This window comes from Clupea harengus, chromosome 15 (genome assembly GCF_900700415.2).
Source record: "Clupea harengus chromosome 15, Ch_v2.0.2, whole genome shotgun sequence".
Lineage (NCBI taxonomy): Eukaryota > Metazoa > Chordata > Actinopteri > Clupeiformes > Clupeidae > Clupea > Clupea harengus.
Genome location: NC_045166.1, coordinates 25,289,747 through 25,308,711, shown reverse-complemented (window position 1 = coordinate 25,308,711; position 18,965 = coordinate 25,289,747). Strand labels below are relative to the sequence as shown.

The following is an 18,965-nucleotide window of genomic DNA, read 5'->3' as shown; positions in this document are numbered from 1 at the left end:
TTGCCCCAGATGTGTCCAGACTTACCTCCTTGCTCATCCAGCATAACCAAAGTCCTGATTCCGGCATCTTTACTCTACCCGTCGAGAAGCGCCGCAAGGACACGCACAAGGGAAGGGCAGAAGGAGAGAAGGAAGAGAAGTTAAGAGAGTGAAACAAAGAGAGAGAGAGAGAAATCAGTGAGGAGCAGTGCTGAGCAAAGTCAAGTAAGGGGAAAATAGGTTTATCATCACAGAGACTGAAATCATGATATCCCATTATAGAGAAGTGGATCATGATTCCAGATCACTGGAATAAGCCTTCTTCTGATATATGGTTGCTACCATGTTCTCAACCAGTCACGTGATGCCTATACATGATATGGGCTCATCTTTAGACCAATATGCCTGGGCCAACAAACAGCCTACATTAACTACCTAACGGGTTAAAAACGTTCTATTGACAAAAGCAAAACATTCAAGGTTAAATGTCATTAAAAAAAAGATATAGGAAGCAATAATAAAATGTCATTACATTTTTATGAGTATAACCCAATAAGTAATCGACATCCATGACAGACATCTACGACAAGCTAAATATATACCCAATGTATTGTAACACATTCAATTTCATCCATAACAAAAGGTTTTAAAAAACTAAGTCACAAATACTCAAAACACAGGAGTATTTCTTACAGTTTTGCTACCAAGGTCTGGAAAAACCCTCAGATCTATAATCACCGAATTCTAAATATTGACTCTATTCAAGTGAGATTGCTGTCAATAATAGTATTGCCATTGCACAGAGCAGCCAATGACCATGAACACTGTGTCACCGGGGTCTTATCTACTCCCCCACACAGGAAACCACACAGGCACAATGGAGCGAAAAAAATAAATATAGAATCATGTCCACGTAATTAGCTTGGGGCAATAATCTTGCTGAGTTGTCCTCTTTTTTTTGTGCGGGTCCATTTAGAAACATCTCTCAGACGAGGCACCTGGTGTGGATTGGGAGCGTAAATCAGCATGGCTGACGCTGCTTCAGCACTTCTGGGCGAATGAAAAGCGTCGATCGACGTTTCGGAGCAATCGGGAGGCAAGGCTGTGTGTAAATTATTCCGAGATTAGGCAGCATCCTGTCTATGCAAGAGGCCCCTAAAGTGGCCTTAAATGTGTCCCTGGAGGGGAAATATGTTTTCCACCGTGACCCGCGGTGTCTCTACTCAGCATTTCAAGGCTGGCGTCAACCTGCTTCCCCCGTGTAAATAATGCATGTGGTAACATCAATTCAGCTCCTTTGCGTTGTGGAATGTCGCAGGGTGGTTGCTCTCGGGTGTGGGGTGTGTGTGTGTAGGGGGGTTGGGGTTAGGGGGACATGTGGTGATGGGGGAAGGTTCATTCCTCGTTCCATTTGTCATCACCCCTGCGTACCTCCACCCAAATTCACAATCGACTACCCTTTTACAGAGCTTTTACTGCCCCCTCTCTCGCGCTTGTCGGTGACAGATCAGCATCGGTGACTAACTCGGCTGACTAACGTGGCTATTTTTCCCCCTCCATCATCTCGTCTCTCTCTCTGCTCAGGCTTCTCCCGTACAGCCCGTCTCCTGTTCGATCCACAGTGCTCCTCTGTCTTGCGGCCAACTGTCTGATTGTCACCTGTGAGGCGCATTATCGGCCTCCTCATCTGCCTCTAATGGTCGCCGGCTGGCAGATACCACAGACTGATTATCAATATGACCTTGAGATATGCTGCAGAGGCTTGTCGTCAGAGCCTGTGGCCGTCTCTTCCTCTGCCGCTACACACACACACACACACACACACACACACACACTCACTCCCTCCCCTCCCCCCCCCACCCACACCGACACACACACATACTGTCTCTAGTCTACTGAGTGTGCAGGCTGGATACACTGGCAGCATCCTTTTCGATCCAGCTGTAAACTTTCAATCTCAATGCGGATCAAAGCTCATTTGTCAAGAGAAGAGTATTGACCGATACAAAAACAATGCCATGCCGTAACTGTAATTTAATATACAGGTTATCAATAAACCAATTCAAGAGAATCTAAACCCTATTTTGTTATTTGAGACTGAATAATGACAATAAGGCTCATCTAATGCTTAATGGATTGAAACCCTTTCTAATATCAAACCATGTAGGAATATTACATTATTGTTATATTTGTGTTTGGTAAAAGGGACCAATTGAATTAAGAATTCATATTTGCACAAAAAGGTATCAGCTGTAGCTTGGGCTCTACAGAAATAAAATGACTAATGTTTCTTACCTCTTCCACCAGCTGCAACATACGACGAGTGCTCTCCAGTGACTGTGGGGGGAGGAAAGGAACACATTATGTGCCGAAATAAGCAATAAAAGAAAACAATATGAAACCACACATCAAAGTGAGATGGAAATCCATAACGCCACTGTGGCAGAGAGAGAAATCAATGGAAAACCGATCAATGTGTCTCCAGCAACAACATTTCTAGAAAACGCTCCATTGTGGACGCAACATCCCCTTCTGCAATGATGGAAAGAATTCTGCAGATGTTTTTCTAGGATGATGATTAAGTCTGTTGTCTGCCCTAAATATTTGCAGAATACTGTGTACTGCCTCAGAACCAAATCCTGAATTATTCATCTCTATAGAATCCACTCGTGTCCTGTCAAAATGAAATGAAGAATAGTGAGCAGGAACAAAAAGAAAAGAAGTGAGGAAAGGCTCAATTGCAGTTTGGACTGTGAAGCTATTGGCCTTGCATGCAACATGACAGTCATTATTGATTATTAGACAAAGAAGATGTAGTGTTCCACTGATTTTCAAAATGTAATTAGATACGCGTGGGTGAATGGCAGATATTGATTCAATATGCAAATATTACAAATTACTTATAGAACTCTGAGAATCATTACCAAAGGATGGTGACAACATGAGCATTTTTGAGCTAAATGACATTATTTTGTTGTTGTTGTCGTAGTTACAGATATATTAGTAAAATGTAATCAGGTCTATGTAGCCTCCGTATATATTTAAATCAGCCAAGAAAATCATTCTGCTCTGCCACTGTGAAGGAACAGGAGCTCCTTTTTTTTTTCTAGCAGCACTTTGAACAAGGCGTCTCTATTTTTAGTTGTGCATGGCAGGCGAATGTTCCTATTTCTTTTATTATTTCATTTAAGCTCTAAATAGAATAGAGCATCAGAAGGGTGGCTGAGGGGCGCGGGCTGACTGTGAGCGAGCTGAAGCATCTCATCCTGCCTGTCTGTGCTCACGCTGCTTGGGTTGGATCAGAGCGGCTAACTGCCTCTCTCCACATTCCTTGGGGGAGAGGGGTGGGGTTGGAAGGGTCAGGAGGGGTCGGAGGGAGGGAGTGGACAGCTGATGTGGACAGGGCATCCTGGGGAACTAACGGAAGCCGAGTCTGCCTCCCCATCTCATTGTAGGAGTGACCACAGCCCGGCGTCCAACTGTTTATACTACCCAGGACTCAAAATGGCTGCCCCTCCAACAGCTCTAAAATGGGCCTACTGTCATTCCCAATTATTTCACTCAAACCCTCCACCTGCCTTTATTTTAAAAGGCCTGCTTTCAAATAATTCATGTCACGAGGCAATTATCTACTAAAGTATTTGTCAAATGAGGAGGGGAAAAGGCCTCCATGTTGTTTTACCCGGGTTCTTTCCCTCATCAGAGCATAGTATGTAGATCATTTCAAACTGGACCATGAATAATGTTTTCATTCTGCGTTTGCATCCTGTGCTCAGCTGTGAGGCTGCATCAGGGGTGGGTGTGTGGGGCTGAATGGGCAGGGTGGGGGTGGGGGTGCGGGTGGGGGTGGGGGGGTGGGCACTACAGCAGTCAGCGCCGCTCAAGCGCTCCAGGGCTACGTTCCGTTCCGCTCCACTCCCAGCCCACAGCTCACACTCAGCACACACTCATCGGTTCTCTCTTTCTCTCTCTCTTTCTCTCTCTCTATCTTGATCTTTCTGTCTTTGTCTTTCTCTTCCTCCCTTTCTTTCTCATGCTCATTCTCTATCTCTAACTCTACACACACTCATCCCTCTCAGTCGTCCGCTTGCTCAGTGAATGCTGCAGCGTTATGTAAGCACTGAGTGCAGGTGGACCCTCCCACCATCTCTCTCTCTCTCTCTCTCTCTATCCCACTCTTTTCCCCTCTCTTTTTACCTCTCTCTCTATCTCTCCCTCTCTCTCTATCTCTCTCATGCACACACACACACACACACACACACACACACACACACACACACACACACACACACACACAGTGAGGAATACACATTCAAACACACACTAACAAACTACATGACACACAGAGGTACACACACACACACACACACACAAACCCATATACTGTACACATACACACATAATAACACATAGTGGGGAGTGGCAGAGGTGGCGGTGTGACTGTGAGAAAGCGGAGAGCATTGGCGGGGCGTGTGATTCAGCCTGCACCATCTGTGTGTGTGTGGAGCTTACTGAAGTCCCACCGTAAACAGAGGGGAGGGGACTAACACTGAAGGTGCCATGTCTCATAGAGAACCATTGTAGAAAGAACTATTCTAAAACTGATTGTTCCAATCCTTGATTGTGATTGGCTAAATAGCGTTCCATGCCGTTGTAAAATGCAGCATAACCTTTCAAGTTGTCCTCATAACATTCTATGATAACATTCCATATTACTGCGCATGGAATATTTCAAAGAAAGAAAGACGTTACAAAGCTGTCGCTGGCCTAGAGGGGAGAGAGATTATGGCAGTGACGGGACATAGATAGGTGCGAGTCGTCACTGAAATCGTACTGGCGTCCAAATTACAGCACCCCTTTTTTGTCGGTAGCGCAAGTGTTCCATCTGGCTGTTGCATGGCAACGATTTATTTAGGAACTATACTTTGTAGTGGCGGAAGAATGACAGTTTGTTATTAAACTATTTTGTTTCTTAAATGTAATGGTCGTTATTTAATGAAACCATATCAGATATTTGTAGTGACAGTTTTAGAAAAGCAATAAGCCCCGCGAGTCCGTGTTTTGCGCTGATTTTAGAACAGGTAAGGCGGTTTTAGGCACTCCGCTTCGCGTCGTGCCTAACAACTCCCCTTACCTGTTCTAAAATCAGCGCAAATCACGGCCTCTTGGGGCTTATTGCTTAAATGTGGACCACTACTGAGGGGACTAAAATGCGAGGGCTAACATGCAGGGGGCAAGCACTTTTGGGTCTACCAGTCCCGCCATGGGACATTATACCTGGAGAACTGAGGCAAACTTATTACGTTCGATGGTGGAGCGACTACTTCTGAGAGATTTGAAACGCTGGGTCTATTTGAAGGGACTTGATTAATGATTTTGAGATGATAGCCAAAATCTGTTTTAAAAATGTGTATAGTGTGTATCCCTGTTAGTGTCCATGTCCGTGTGTGTGCTTTGCTCACCTCGTCGGCCAGCTGGTCGGCTTGCTGCTGCATGTCCGACAGCTCATTGCGCATGTCCGTGTCCTCTGCCATGGCTGCTGTTGTAGGGTTGAGCTGCTCTCCAACTGGGAAGAGTTACTTACTGGGAGTCAAGGGAAGCCTGGGAGAGAGAGAGAGAGAGAGAGAGAGAGAGAGAGAGAGAGAGAGAAGAGAGAGAGAAAAAGCTGTTAGACAGCATGAAATGGCTGTTTGTTTCCGAGCTGCGGCGGGTGTTATGGCGGCCATTGTGGCTCTGCGGCACGGAGCGGATGATGTGGTGCACCGCGTGCCTCACAACAGGGGGCTCCAGCAACTGGGGGACAGAATAACACGGAGGGAGGGGGGGGGTATTAGTCATGGCAAACTGCATCAATTTCTTTTCTGAATGAGGCAGAAATGGGAAAATGTGCACAACACATTTGGGGCGCGATGAAGGGCATTGGTGTCACAGGCTGGGAGCGGAGGGTGGCAGATTACAGTAATAGGACTACCGCCCAAACGATCGGACATGGAGCCGTTTGTCTTAGAAACGCGCTGAGGGAGTGTCAAACTATCACAGACAAGCTGCCATGATCCTGCCTATGATCCTCTACTATTACTGATGGATGTGCACTTATATAAGTGACTCATACGCCTGTGCTTGAAGTGACTACAGCTGTGCAACTACTAGTTCGACCTCACAAGTACTACAGGCTCTATCAATAATAGTAGTATACTTAGAAGAAGAATGAGGTCATTTCATACCTCTATTCTTACTTATGCCATTCATTTTGTGCTGCTGATATTTTACCTGCCCAAATGGTTAACATTAGCTTGCTAGCTTATCTAATAAAAATGTACCCCTGAAGGTATTGTTGTACTGTCTGCTCTGACACCCATTTCAGTCACACCGCACACTGCAGGACAAACTCCCACTTTGTCCTTGCCTTGCCTTGTTAGTTTGACAGCTGTTGGGGTATCCTTGGGCTGTTTTTAGGCACAGATCGCTAAACTAGGTTTTAAACCACACATGCTCCCACAAACATGACATGTGACTCGAGAAACAAGGCAGCATCTTTTAATCTTTTGATTTGCGAGCCTTCTGTTTGCAAGATGTTTAAAAGCAAATGGTTGTAAGAATCACCCCCAGAAATTCAAATAGAGCACAGAGAGAGAAATTGTGGATCCTGAGAGTTGCGAGACCCTGTAATACATTTCCCCCATCAATGCACCTTGTCAAACACTGATGTTATGGACCCCCCCATCTGATTTAAAACAGAAATCCAATGTGTAATAAAATGAGCAGGGATGCAAATGCGACGTCCGTTAATTAAGCGACCTTCGGTTTCGCGCAATTAGTTCCAACATGGCGACCCTGACCTTTCTCCTGCGCGTCGGAAAATGCAAGTCGGTGTCAATGGGAGACCCTCGAGGCCCCCTCAATCAAGCCCAGTCGCACACACACACACACACACACACACACACACACACGGCGGTGTCAATGGGAGACCCTCAAGGCCCCTCCATCAAGCCCAGGCGTCCCCCGCCGAAACGAGTGTCAACTGCTCCCTTAGTGAAGGATCAGGGAGCACACAAACACAAGATTAGGCACGGACGGCGCCTGGGAAAGATCAATTGACTCGTCCAACAATGCAGCGCAAATGAATCCAAGCCAACAACGCCGGAGGGGGGCACGGGGGGGGGGGGGGGTGGGTTGTCATTTTGTAATCGCTTCTCTGCTTTTACAGCCTGATATTTGTCAGTTTGGGGGTGGGGACATGTTTGTCCTTTTTTTATTTGATGTTACCAGTTATGGGAAAACATGCCTGTGGTGCAGGTAAGTAGTGTGTCAATCAACACAATTGTGGAGGGGAACATGAATCAGTATGGTGTACTCCCTCTGATCGAGACCATGTTGTCCTTTTATAGTGAAACCTCTGAAAACACAATCAGTCAAAACAATCTCTGCAGTCAGGCCACCATAGGTCGAGAACTATCTTTGAAAGACCAATTACTAGCCTCTGCTGGACTTCAGCACGCCCAGATAACAGCTGTATTTGGAACAGGTCTGGATATGGATCCAATTCTGTTGCAGGGAGCAGGGTGAGTCGGTTTGGGGAGAGCTGGTTAGAAAGAAGCAGAGAACTCTACTGAGGCCACATTAGCACAAGTAGCATTAGCCCTGATGCCAATGAAACTAGCTAACAAGCAGAGAAATGAAATGGTCTTCTGTCCCCCAAACCCATCTATTCCTCGGTAACTCATAAATTCTCTGATAACCAGCTTTGTGGAGAAATGCAGAGTGGGGAGCAGTCTTAAGTAGGTCAGTGAAACGACTGCTATGGACTGTGGGGTTTTCACTAATTGACCAGCCCGCTCCTCCTCCCAATTCTCCAGATGACATGTGTTCTTTCTATCCTTCCCCTCCTTCCCCTTTTCCTCTCACTGGCTGGGCACATACATTCCCACTCTTTCATCTTGGCCTGCATGACACTCGCTGCAGACTGAGGAAGAGACAGGCGGAGAGGTCCGCCTGCTTCCACAGGAAACACCACGGCAAACGTAGAAAGGTTTGGTTCAGTTTGATCAGCCAACGGCACCTGATCCTAAACCAACTGATCCATGTGAAAGACGACAATACTAAATTCATCTATTATAAATAATATAAGCCTATTTTCCCCAAAATTCTCCCCAATGAAATTTCCATTTCAATGTACCATTATCTACAAATATCCAGTATGTACCATAACTCACAAAGTCATCAGCAGCCTCCCCACCCATCCATTTACATTTACATTTAGTCATTTAGCAGACGCTTTTATCCAAAGCGACTTACATATGTGCGACTTACAATGTATACACATTTTTTACATTTACACTGATGGCACACTGCACATCAGGAGCAATTAGGGGTTCAGTGTCTTGCTCAAGGACACTTCGACAGGGAATCGAACTAGCAACCTTCTGATTACTAAACGACTTCTCTACCACTGTACCACTGTCGCCCCCCTGAACATGACAGCAGTAGATCAAGGCCACATGCCATAGCTGAGAAAGAGCTCAACATATAATATGGGCTGCTGACATCACCTAAGGCCCATGGGAGCCCTGTGGATCCTCTCTGTGGCAACACATCCTTATGGCATGGGCAAACAACACACACACACACACACACACACACACACACACACACACACACACGCATAAATAGGCACATAAACACATGAACAAGCGCACGCACATATACATGCATACACACAGACATATTTCACAAGCACACACACACACACACACACACACACACACACACACACACACGCATAAATAGGCACATAAACACATGAACAAGCGCACGCACATATACATGCATACACACAGACATATATCACAAGCACACACACACACATACACATACACAAAGTCAAATTTACACATTTAAAATGTGCCTGGCATTCAAGCTGCGGAACACAGTGTTTTTCCATTGCCATCCCTGGGCCGTTGTTCAACACGCCGCACGCTGCAATCATTTGGGTACGGGGCATCAAGCGAACACCCGGCGCCATGTGCACATTCAAAACCAGACTCTAATCAAATGGAGAGCAAGCCTTTGGATTTCACCTCCACTATGTAATGAAAACAGCGCTTGTAAATTTGTCATTTCCCCCTACATCATTAAGTTGCCAGCACCACTCCTGCTATTGCTGATGCTGCTGCTGCTGCTGCTGCTGCTGCCTGCGTTTGCTGGAGAGGAAAATAACGTGCGTTTGCATTAGCCGCAACCACTCTGGGGGCGGTAATGAAAAACATGGAGATCTCCCCCCCATCTTCATTCCCCTGCCGTGGCTGTCATTTCTCATGCCTTGTCCAATAGTGGTGACGGGGCCATATAACTCCCGTCCCGCCCTCACACCCACCCCATCTCCCTGGAGCTGCTCAGGGCTACCTCATCCTCCTGTCAGAAGGCTGAAACCATTACAAGCACGGCCTGTTTAGCAGTCTGTATGCAGCAGGGATGCACACTAATTCTCCAGTGCCCCTCACTAAAATGGGTGAAGAATGGACAGACAGAAAGAGAAAGAATCGATGGAACAGGCAGGAGAGGAAGCTTAAGGCCAGAAACAGAAAGAGAGAGAGAGAGAGAGAGAGAGAGAGAGAGAGAGAGAGATAATACTTCAGAGAAGGAAAGATAGACAGATGCATTCATGATGAATGTATATGTATCTTCTTGAGGGTTCGCGATCAGGATGAATTCCAGTCCCACGTTTCAACCGACCAACCAAATATTCACACATTTGTAGACGACATTCTTCTGAAAGCCTTGAGAGAATAAATAGGCCCAAAAAAAAAAGTCAGTCATCCAAGATTACCCAGATACTTCCACTTTGCAATAATTAGATCGAGTGCATAGATACGTGAATATGACACAGCTGATCTGATACACGTGTTGGCTGAGTGGAGATAATGGATTGCCTGAAATAGAGAACAGGCAGGCAGAGATCACACATTTCACTGTGTGCTGTTCACTTCCTGCAGCCAATCCATTTCCTCATGCAATGTGTGTTTTGCACGGGAAGGAAACAGAATGCAGTGTCCCGATGCGTCGCCTGCTAGAATAGCCCTTTGTGTGTCGCACAATATAACACAGTCAGCCTTGGCTGCCATTTTGTTATCTCACTTTCGTTGTCTCTCGCTTTCATTCCACCCCTCTCTTTCTCTCTCTCTCTCTCTCTCTCTCTCTCTCTCTCTCTCTCTCTCTCTCTCTCTCTCTCGCCGTCCTCTCCTCTCCATCCCAAACTGCTCTCTTTGCAGTGGTGCCAAATCATTTATTTTACACAAGTGATCCTCTCCAGTTCTAATTTGCCCTCATCAAATAATCATTGCAGCTCAGGATGGAAGGATGAGTTTTTCCTTTGTTCTCTCTCTCGACTCACTGAGCGGTGATGCATCACGCCTGAAGAATCATCCCATTTGACCTGAGAATCTAAACGCAAAGAGAAAGACAGAGAAAGAGCCCCGGTTCAAAGCTTGTTGTCATACAGCCGAAAGAAATTGGCTTCTCATATTCCTTTTTGAACACTTGGGTTTAAAATCTTCATCCTTAACCACCTCGAAAGCATCTGGCGTGGTCTATTTTTGCAGCAGTGATCTGCATTGCAGTACACACCCCCTCCACACTAACCGAAAAGGCCGTCATCTCCGTCCGGGTAGTAAAGCCACTACTCTCTCTCTGCACTCCAGTACACGTCGGCCCAACAAAGCCACTACATCAGCCACCAACATCACTACACCTAAGCTATTAATACCACAGTAATTACTATAGGTGCCACTTCAATTAGTATATAACTAATCAAGCATTTAGTCCACGCTGCCAGAGAGTGTTTATTTAGAGCGGCAGCAAAGGGTTCGGTCCAGATTGGGGTCCATGGCATCTAAAACTCAGTGCTCCCATTTTGTTGCTGAATCAATTGTTTTTTTTGCCACCCTTGTGCCGTAACACCAACTACAAAAAAAAAAACAGAACCAAAAAACTGCTGAAATTTGAAATGTATTGTTTGGAGATGCAGCAGCACCTGGTTTTCGAGGGGGTCCTTGTAGTTGACCCAATCAAGCAGCAATGCTTTAGTTTAGTTCTAGCTGACAGCTGACGCTGGATCAGATAGGTCCCTGATCTGACCCCCATTCTTCTGAGAAGCAAACCATGTGGAGGAGCAGGAATGGTCAGATAACGCATGTACTATAGAGCTCAATGTATTCCTCAAACTCATCACTACATGGATGTGACAAAACAACAAACAACAAACAACAAAACAACCTCATATTGTCTTTATATTTATTGAGACACTCGAGGCCTGTAAATGGCCATGCCATGCATTATGGAGGGGCACTGTCTGAGACCCCCATGACTAATGCATCAACCTGTCTGTGCCCAGGGCATGGCCTTCACAGGCGGGCACGGGGACAACAAAACACTTGCAGACAGGGTGTGGCACAGGACCTCACAAACACCTACGGGAGAAAAATGGAGGGGGGGGGGTTATACTATCAGAGCAAATTCATTTAATTACATTTTTTCAAAATAAATTCGTTTTATAAAGGGGAACACAATTTATTTCTCTCTCTTTCTCTTTCTTCTTTCTCTTTCTCTTTCTCTTTCTCTCTCTCTCGTTGGCTCTACTACGCAGACCTCAGGTGCGTCATTCCCTAATCACATTACGACATCAAGACATTCACCTGCAAAATAAGCTGTGCAGGAGGAAAGTTCTTGGAGGGTGGGGTCCAGTATCGCCCACCCTAAATTTCTCCTTCTAAGGCATTTCTATGGAGAAGCCTGCCATCTAGGCTGTTGAAAGACTAATGTAAGAGATCCAACATGCTTCTTACGCAGGCCTTTGCCAAGTAACAATAGTGAATTTGAATTCTTGACATTTAGCCATCCCAGGAATGATTTAGGGTTGATTCAGTTTCCACATCCCATGTGATATCAATTCAAGCTGGGCTTGGGATGGTGGTTCCATTGGATATATGCCTAGAGATCCATGCTTGATCCATTCTCTCTCCTCAGTCATCTATTAGGGAGCTCTGTTGGAGCCTGTGGGAGGCCGAGCGTTCTTTCTCTGCGCTCACTGAGAGTGCCCCCTTGTGTTTGGGTAGGGCAGTAATCCTGCTGGGAATGACCCCCTGTGAGACAGTGCCACATAAGGCCAGAGAAGTGGAAGAAAGAAGCCAGCGTGAAAAAGAGAGGAGGGGACGAGGAGGGTTGAGCTCCCCGCTATCAGCAACCTCCAGTCTCTATGTGCCTGGGTCACAGTCGGGAGCGGGGAGGCAAATGTTTCTGTGTGTGTGTGTGTGTGTGTGTGTGCGTGCGTGCGTGCGTGCGTGCGTGCGTGCGTATGTGTGTGTGTGTGTGTATGTGCAAGAATGTGTGCATCTCGGTTGTGTGTATATTTGTGTGTGTGTGTGTGTGTGTATCTGCATGTGTGTGCCCCACGGTTGGAGAGCAGGCGGACTGATTTATGAAACAGAGAGGCAACCATGAAAGCAGACAACTAGCGACCCGTCTTAACCCCGTGGGGGCCTTGCAGCGATGACAAGTGACGACTGAAACATGACAAGGATGGAAGCACTGAGGGGAGGGGCAGGGAGAAAGGGCGTGTGTGTGTGTGTGTGTGTGTGTGTGTGTGTGTGTGTGTGTGTGTGTGTGTGTGTGTGTGTGAGTGTGTGTGTGTGTGTGTGTGTTTGTGCGTGCGTGTGTCTATATGTATGGGCATTTGTGTCTGGGCTCCTGTGTGTGCAAAAACTGTGTTTGGTGTGCCTGTGTGTGTGTACATATGAATGTGTATGTGTGCGCCTGTGCGCTTGTATGTGTCGAAGGGGGTTTTCTGGAAGGGATATACAAGCCTTTTAAACCTCAATAACCAGTCTGAAATGAAATGCATGACCTTCTTGCAGCTTTATGGACGTTGGCTCATAAAAAGCAGCAGAGGAATGGAGGTACCAGGGAGGGAGAACGGAGAGAAGAGAGAGAAGCAGAAGAGGAAGAGAGCAGCAGTATACACCATCTTACATTCCACAGAAATGCATATTTTAATTTTTCTGATTTCTCCTTCTTCCCAATCTGAGGTCCCTCATAACTTTTCCAAAAGCCTTCAGAAACAGGAAGCCAGACTTATGATTGTGTGCGTGAGTGTGTGTGTGTGTGTGTGTGTGTGTGTGTGTGTGTGTGTGTGTAAGTAGAATTCTATTATTGTTCCCACCATCCTTTGATACACCTGCTTTCACATCCGTATATATGTCACATGCATAAACAGCTGGCAGTTTCCTGATGGCTTGTTTACAGAACATCCTGTGCACTCTCCAGAGGGTGGATGGTGTTGTTGCTGTCACGTCCTAATGCTTTGATGAACACATCCATCTCTGAGCCCCGCGCCCCACTGACAAAAAAATACTCCTCAAAACATACTCCTCTCACGTAGCCTCAGTGACAAGCACTGTACTGATGTGTCAACCCCTTCTGTCGTGTACATAGTGAGAGTGTAGTACTGAGAGATTACTGGCTGTTAAATATTCGAGAGGGGATACGAAGACAGACATTAAAAAGCTATTAGGTTTCTTCAAGGTGAGAATATAGATTACATGACCTTCTTCCTCACACAAAAACATCCCTTTTTTTTCCCCTCTTCCTTTCCCTTTCCTTGTTCATTACTCTCCTTGCATAAAAATGTATTTGCACCAATAAGCTCAAAAATGCCCGGTTCAAACATTCACTCACTAATCAACTGCTTGATTCACGTTGAGCAAACGTATCTACATTTGACAGTTAAAATGCGCTAATTTCCCCTCCCATGAGCTCCATGAGACATTTACTACTGGTTTTCTTCCGTCAATTAACTGCGCGGCCATTTTCAGGCATCTCCATTCATCACCAAATCGAATTACACAGAGGGCTTCACGCGTTAGTTACCTGATGGTCTTTCTCGTGCGAGAGGTGTGGAAATATGCCTCGACTGAGCACATGCTGAGTGGCGAGTTAGAAAATTGAAGCTTGTTTTCTCCAATTGTCCCCTAATTGATCCGCCGATCCCATAAAGCTTTTGCTCAGTGAACCAACATCTGTGTCATTATCAAATTACAGCTTGGCATAGAGCAAGCCGTCTCAAATACACACACACACACACACACACACACACAGAAACAAACAGCCATACACAAACAGATGGAAACATCAGTATGATCAAAGATTGAAAAGTGACAAGAGAAACAGCGACAGCTTGGCTTCCATTCTTAAGAGTGCCTTTGTCGATTCAACTGTGTGGGTGACTGGGTGAACATGTAAAATTTCAATGTCATTTCTCCTTCTGAGATCTCAAAATGTCAATGTCATGCAAAAAAATCATTAGTCATCTTCCAAGGCAAAATCAGTCAACAGCGACCCAATCCCCACAGTCAAACATCACTTCGTCCCGGTCCCAAAGCTGCTCTCTGGTTCTGGCATGTTCCCAAGCCTGGGCCTGGGGCACCTCCACAACCGGGAAAAGCAGATGGAGAAAAAGTGAAAAATATCCGAGTGTGGCTGTGTTGTGAGGAGCAGATTAGGAAGCTAACGTGCACCACAGAGGAAAGGATTAGCCTCCAGTGTTTTAATCCTGACTAGGCAGGCTTTGGGCCAGCGACCAGGGGCCATGACAAAGCACAGCTGACACAGAGAGCTCAGTCGCACACACACACACACACACACACACACACACACACACGCATACACGCCACATACCGACCTCACCGCACACATACACAATCACTGCCACTTTATTGTCAAAGGGCATAAATGAAATCAAGAGCACATCCTCACTGATGGTTACTTACACACGGCAAGAAGTGAATTATGATGCAGGGGAAAAAACCACTAGCCCAAGGTCAACAATGGTCAATCTCAGTGAGAGTTTTTGATCTCTTGGCTTGATCAGTGGGCAAATGATAGGTCTTTTTGAAGACATTGAAAACAAGATAATCTCTTGATTGGCATTCAAATTCCTGGAATGGCATTATTACGGCGATATCAGCCCCTCTACATTGCCCCCAAGAGGGGTGTTGCCAGCTCACCGACAAAAACATGTAATTCTGGGACAGCAACTCTTTATCCCTCTCCTCCTCTCTTTGTTCATCTTTCCTTTCTCTGTTCCCCGAATGTCTTTCTTCCCCTTTCTTAACTTTTCCTTTTTTTTGTGAGTTCCATGAAGGCCCTGACAGCCTTTGTGAAGAGAGCAAGGCTTGACCATCCACCACAGAACCGCAGACCTTCTTCTACTTCTCAGCATATTCATCACTTTATCCCTCCACTGCTCTCTCTCTCTCTTCCATTCACTCTCTTTTCTGTCTTCCTCCTCTTCTCTTCTCTTCTCTCATCCTGTCTTTATCCCCTCTGCATCTCCTCTTCCTTCCTTTCGTGTCCTTTTTTTTTCTTCTTCCGTCTTCATCGCCAGTGTTGTTGCATCCTTCCTTCCTCTCCTCCCTTCTGGCAGCATCACATTCTGCTGCAGGCTCGTCTTGCCGCAAATCTGAAGCGAACGCCCGGAATGGCTGAAATCTGCAGGCCGTTACTATCATGAGTTTTCTCACTCTTGCCTCCTCTGTGACGCACACAAGAATTTATAACATCCCCCCTCCCCTCCCCTCCCCTCCCCTCCCCTCCACCACCACCAAACCCCCCCCCACTGCCAGCCCCCACTGCAGAGCGCCTGCTCAGAGTAGCTGCCCTCTTTTGGGTCAGCCATTTTGAATGTTTTACACTGTTATTGTTTACTTGGCCCAGAATTTCCTCCTCTGCAAATGATCCGTTAACTACTTTTTCGGACCAACTTGGATCCATTTCAGCTGTAATTGAAATAGAGATGTCAGATCAAGAAAAGAGTGATGCAAATTCATTTCATTACATTTGTTCTAATCTAATTTAATCTACCTAATTATTTATCTATCCATTCATATAATAGTCCACATGTATGTGTCTGTCCCACTCTCTGTCTATCTGATTGTTTTTAAAAGAACAAGGCCCAGGGTTGAAGTTTGGTGTCTTTGTCATCTCAAAACTCCGAGGTAACTATCCACATGAATCTTCAGACGTCAATGCAGCAGGCCTGAACAAATAATTTCCCCCTCAGCATTGCGATGTCGTATCAAGATATACAATTTCTACCACACCATACAACTGCGATTTCAAGTCCAAAAAAGACTGCGTCTTACAAACAGGACGGGATCTTGTCGTTTAGGTCATTATTCCATGAATGCATATGTCTTGGTGAACATAATCAAGAAGCAGTTATGTATTTCAAACCATGCTTAACGTGGCAGTCAGTTGATGAAAAGAAGCCGCTTATTGCGCAATGCCTAAAACAAATGCACCACCAACGTTAATTCGACCTCGCCGCGCATTTCAATATTCTCTTTAAACCCTTTATTATTTCTATTGGATGTCTTGTCTTATGTGAAAAAATTTATAGGATAATGCCACCCAAAACATGTGGCATCCATTGAAGCCTGATAATGTCATACTAATCGTAAACGAAACCAGAAAAACGCATAATGAATTCACTGCCGGCTAATTCAACACAAGAACGGTGGGAATCATGACCAACCAAAAGGCCTTGGCGTTAACAATTAACTGATTAAAGACAATCGATTTTCCTCCCCCAAAATAATAAGAGCCCATTCTACTCAAAGTGTGAAAAGGGAAGCACAGATATAACTGCTATAGACACTGTCATTACAGTCTTTCGTGCTGTGCAACAATCGAACGCATGCAAAGCATCGTTTGAGGGGACAGCCCTCGCAGTATGCGCTCTGCAGTCAAACCAATGTAAGCCGCACAAGACGAAGCGTCAACCTTGCCAAAGAAACATCGACATCAACAGTGCGCACAAAAGCACCCATACTGCGCTTCTCTTGACATAACTTACATTAAAACTTCATTTCAATCTGATTTATCGAAATTCGTCACCACAGTACAACCCCAGTGGCACGTTTCAGGGTTCTATTGGTGCGTGCCTCACGAACAACGGGGAATTTGTCGGGGGTTGGGATCAAATTGTGACTATCTAAATCTTCGTATGAAAAAAGAAAATAAGACGATGTGAGAAACAGCAGTCGCTTAAACCATTTAATTAACGACACAACACAACATGCAGGTGCAACAGCCGCACGTGACCTAAATAACTCATCAGTAGCTTCATCAAATGTTCCTTTTTTTCCTCACGCTTTTCTGCGTGTTATTCGTTACGCCTGGATATTTGTTTTCTTTGCGCATGAGAGGCTAACTAAATGTTATGAGATTTTAGAGCTCAATCCATCATCGTGTAATCAGAGGCGAGTATAATGTGCTTAACACGTGAAAATATGAAGATTCCCCCACAGCGTGGGAGGATCCCCGCAGTGACGGGCACCGTTGGACATACGCAGTCTCGTAGCCTCGGTAAACAGGGTGTTTGAGGTATCTCAGCGCAGTCTCGTAGCCTCGGTAAACAGGGTGTTTGAGGTATCTCGGTGCGGGTATCTCCGCCACCCGCCCCCGCTCCCGCTCACCTCCGCCTCAGCCCCCGCCCAGCAGGACAGACACAGACAGTATTTACTGCTGCCTCGTCACGTAGAACTATGGCAAGGGTCTGGCCACTGAAATGAAACAAACTGCGCTGCAGACACTACGAACGTGCTTTGTGGTATCACATTCTTGACGTTTGATGACAGTGTCTTTCCTATGTCAGCGCCCTCCTCTCCCCTCTCTACCAAACACCCCCCCCCCCCTTTCGAACCCCATCGACTTTCTCTGTCGCAGTTTACGAGATCGACGCCCCCCTACATTGAGTGAGAACGCGCCTCAGTATTTCCCACCTTTTCTCTACACGTCACGAAGCCGGATCACCGGCCTCGCGTTTTCCGCATTAATTTGAATGTGGCAGATTTTTTGCCAGACTCGATAAGCCTCCTTAACGGTGCGTCTGCGGGTATCACCATGTAATCAAGAACAACAGAAATCATCAGTCACACGAGACCCAAAGGAATAAACTGCTCCTGCGCAAAGCTCACACATCTAGAAAGGCTATTCCACCGATTTCAGTGTAAGCTTTGGGTATGTCAGTCTCTGGAATACTGATCATAAAGGACCACTCGCCTTTGTACAGTGGTTCACAGTGGTACAATGGTTTTTATTAACCTCATAAACTGCACATTTCTGATAGAAAACAGTCGAATCGGTCGTTGTCCATGGTACTGAAATGCAGAACCCGCCCACATCGTGCGCATTGGAACACTGCATCTAGCAATTTTAACACCCCGAATGCGAACTGAGATTTCACGAGTGTCGTGTTCTCGAAGAGCAAAATGATTTAATATCCACACCACAATGCCTTGTAATTTTTCTATATAAACTGTAGCAGCTGATAAATTATAGTCCGACCGATCGGACTAATAATTAGCTTGTTCACACAGAGCCAAAATGCACCCACAAATGCGTCCACAGTTGTTTTCTGATGATAAATGTCATCCTCCCATGTCAAAAAATGCCCATGCGTAAATTAGTTAAAATCCAAGTTGTTAAAATAATTAGCTAATATGGTTAGTTTGAAAGATCTTAAAGCATATTCCAGTTCAAATATTATCTTACCTGTGCCCGTGTTTAGTGGATCGCCGTTGCTACCGAAGAGGATATGCGTATTCAACCACTAACCGATATCACTCCCCTTCTGTTAAGACTGAGTTGCTGCAAAGGCACTGCGCGTGTTTGATACCCCCTCAGTTCTTCTTCAATGGAAAGCGGCTCTGCCCTTGCTAAAGATGGCGGCTGTTTTGACGTCAGCACCTTTTAATAGCAGCCCGTGCGGGGGGGGGGGGGGGCGTGAGTGGAAGTGGGGGTAGGCACTTGGGCAGAACTCTAGTCCGAATAGGCATTCGCACGCGCACTGACCATAGCCAAAACAATGAGGCATGAAACCAGACAGCAACATGTCAACAGTACTGATTTAAAGTCATACATTTGAATGTCGG

The 18,965-nt window shown here is 45.8% G+C and overlaps 1 protein-coding gene across 1 annotated transcript in view; it reads right to left on the bottom strand.

Moving 5' to 3' along the window:
- Nucleotides 1-18,736, bottom strand: part of snap25a (synaptosome associated protein 25a) — a 29,973-nt gene extending 11,237 nt beyond the window's left edge. The window contains exons 1-4 of the mRNA XM_012820976.3: nucleotides 18,586-18,736; nucleotides 5,442-5,580; nucleotides 2,275-2,316; nucleotides 26-74 (exon numbers count right to left, since the gene is read on the bottom strand). Coding sequence (XP_012676430.1) covers nucleotides 26-74; nucleotides 2,275-2,316; nucleotides 5,442-5,513 — 163 coding nt within the window. The 5' untranslated portion in view covers nucleotides 5,514-5,580; nucleotides 18,586-18,736. The remainder of the gene's footprint in view (nucleotides 1-25; nucleotides 75-2,274; nucleotides 2,317-5,441; nucleotides 5,581-18,585) is intronic.
- Nucleotides 18,737-18,965: the final 229 nt, after the last annotated feature.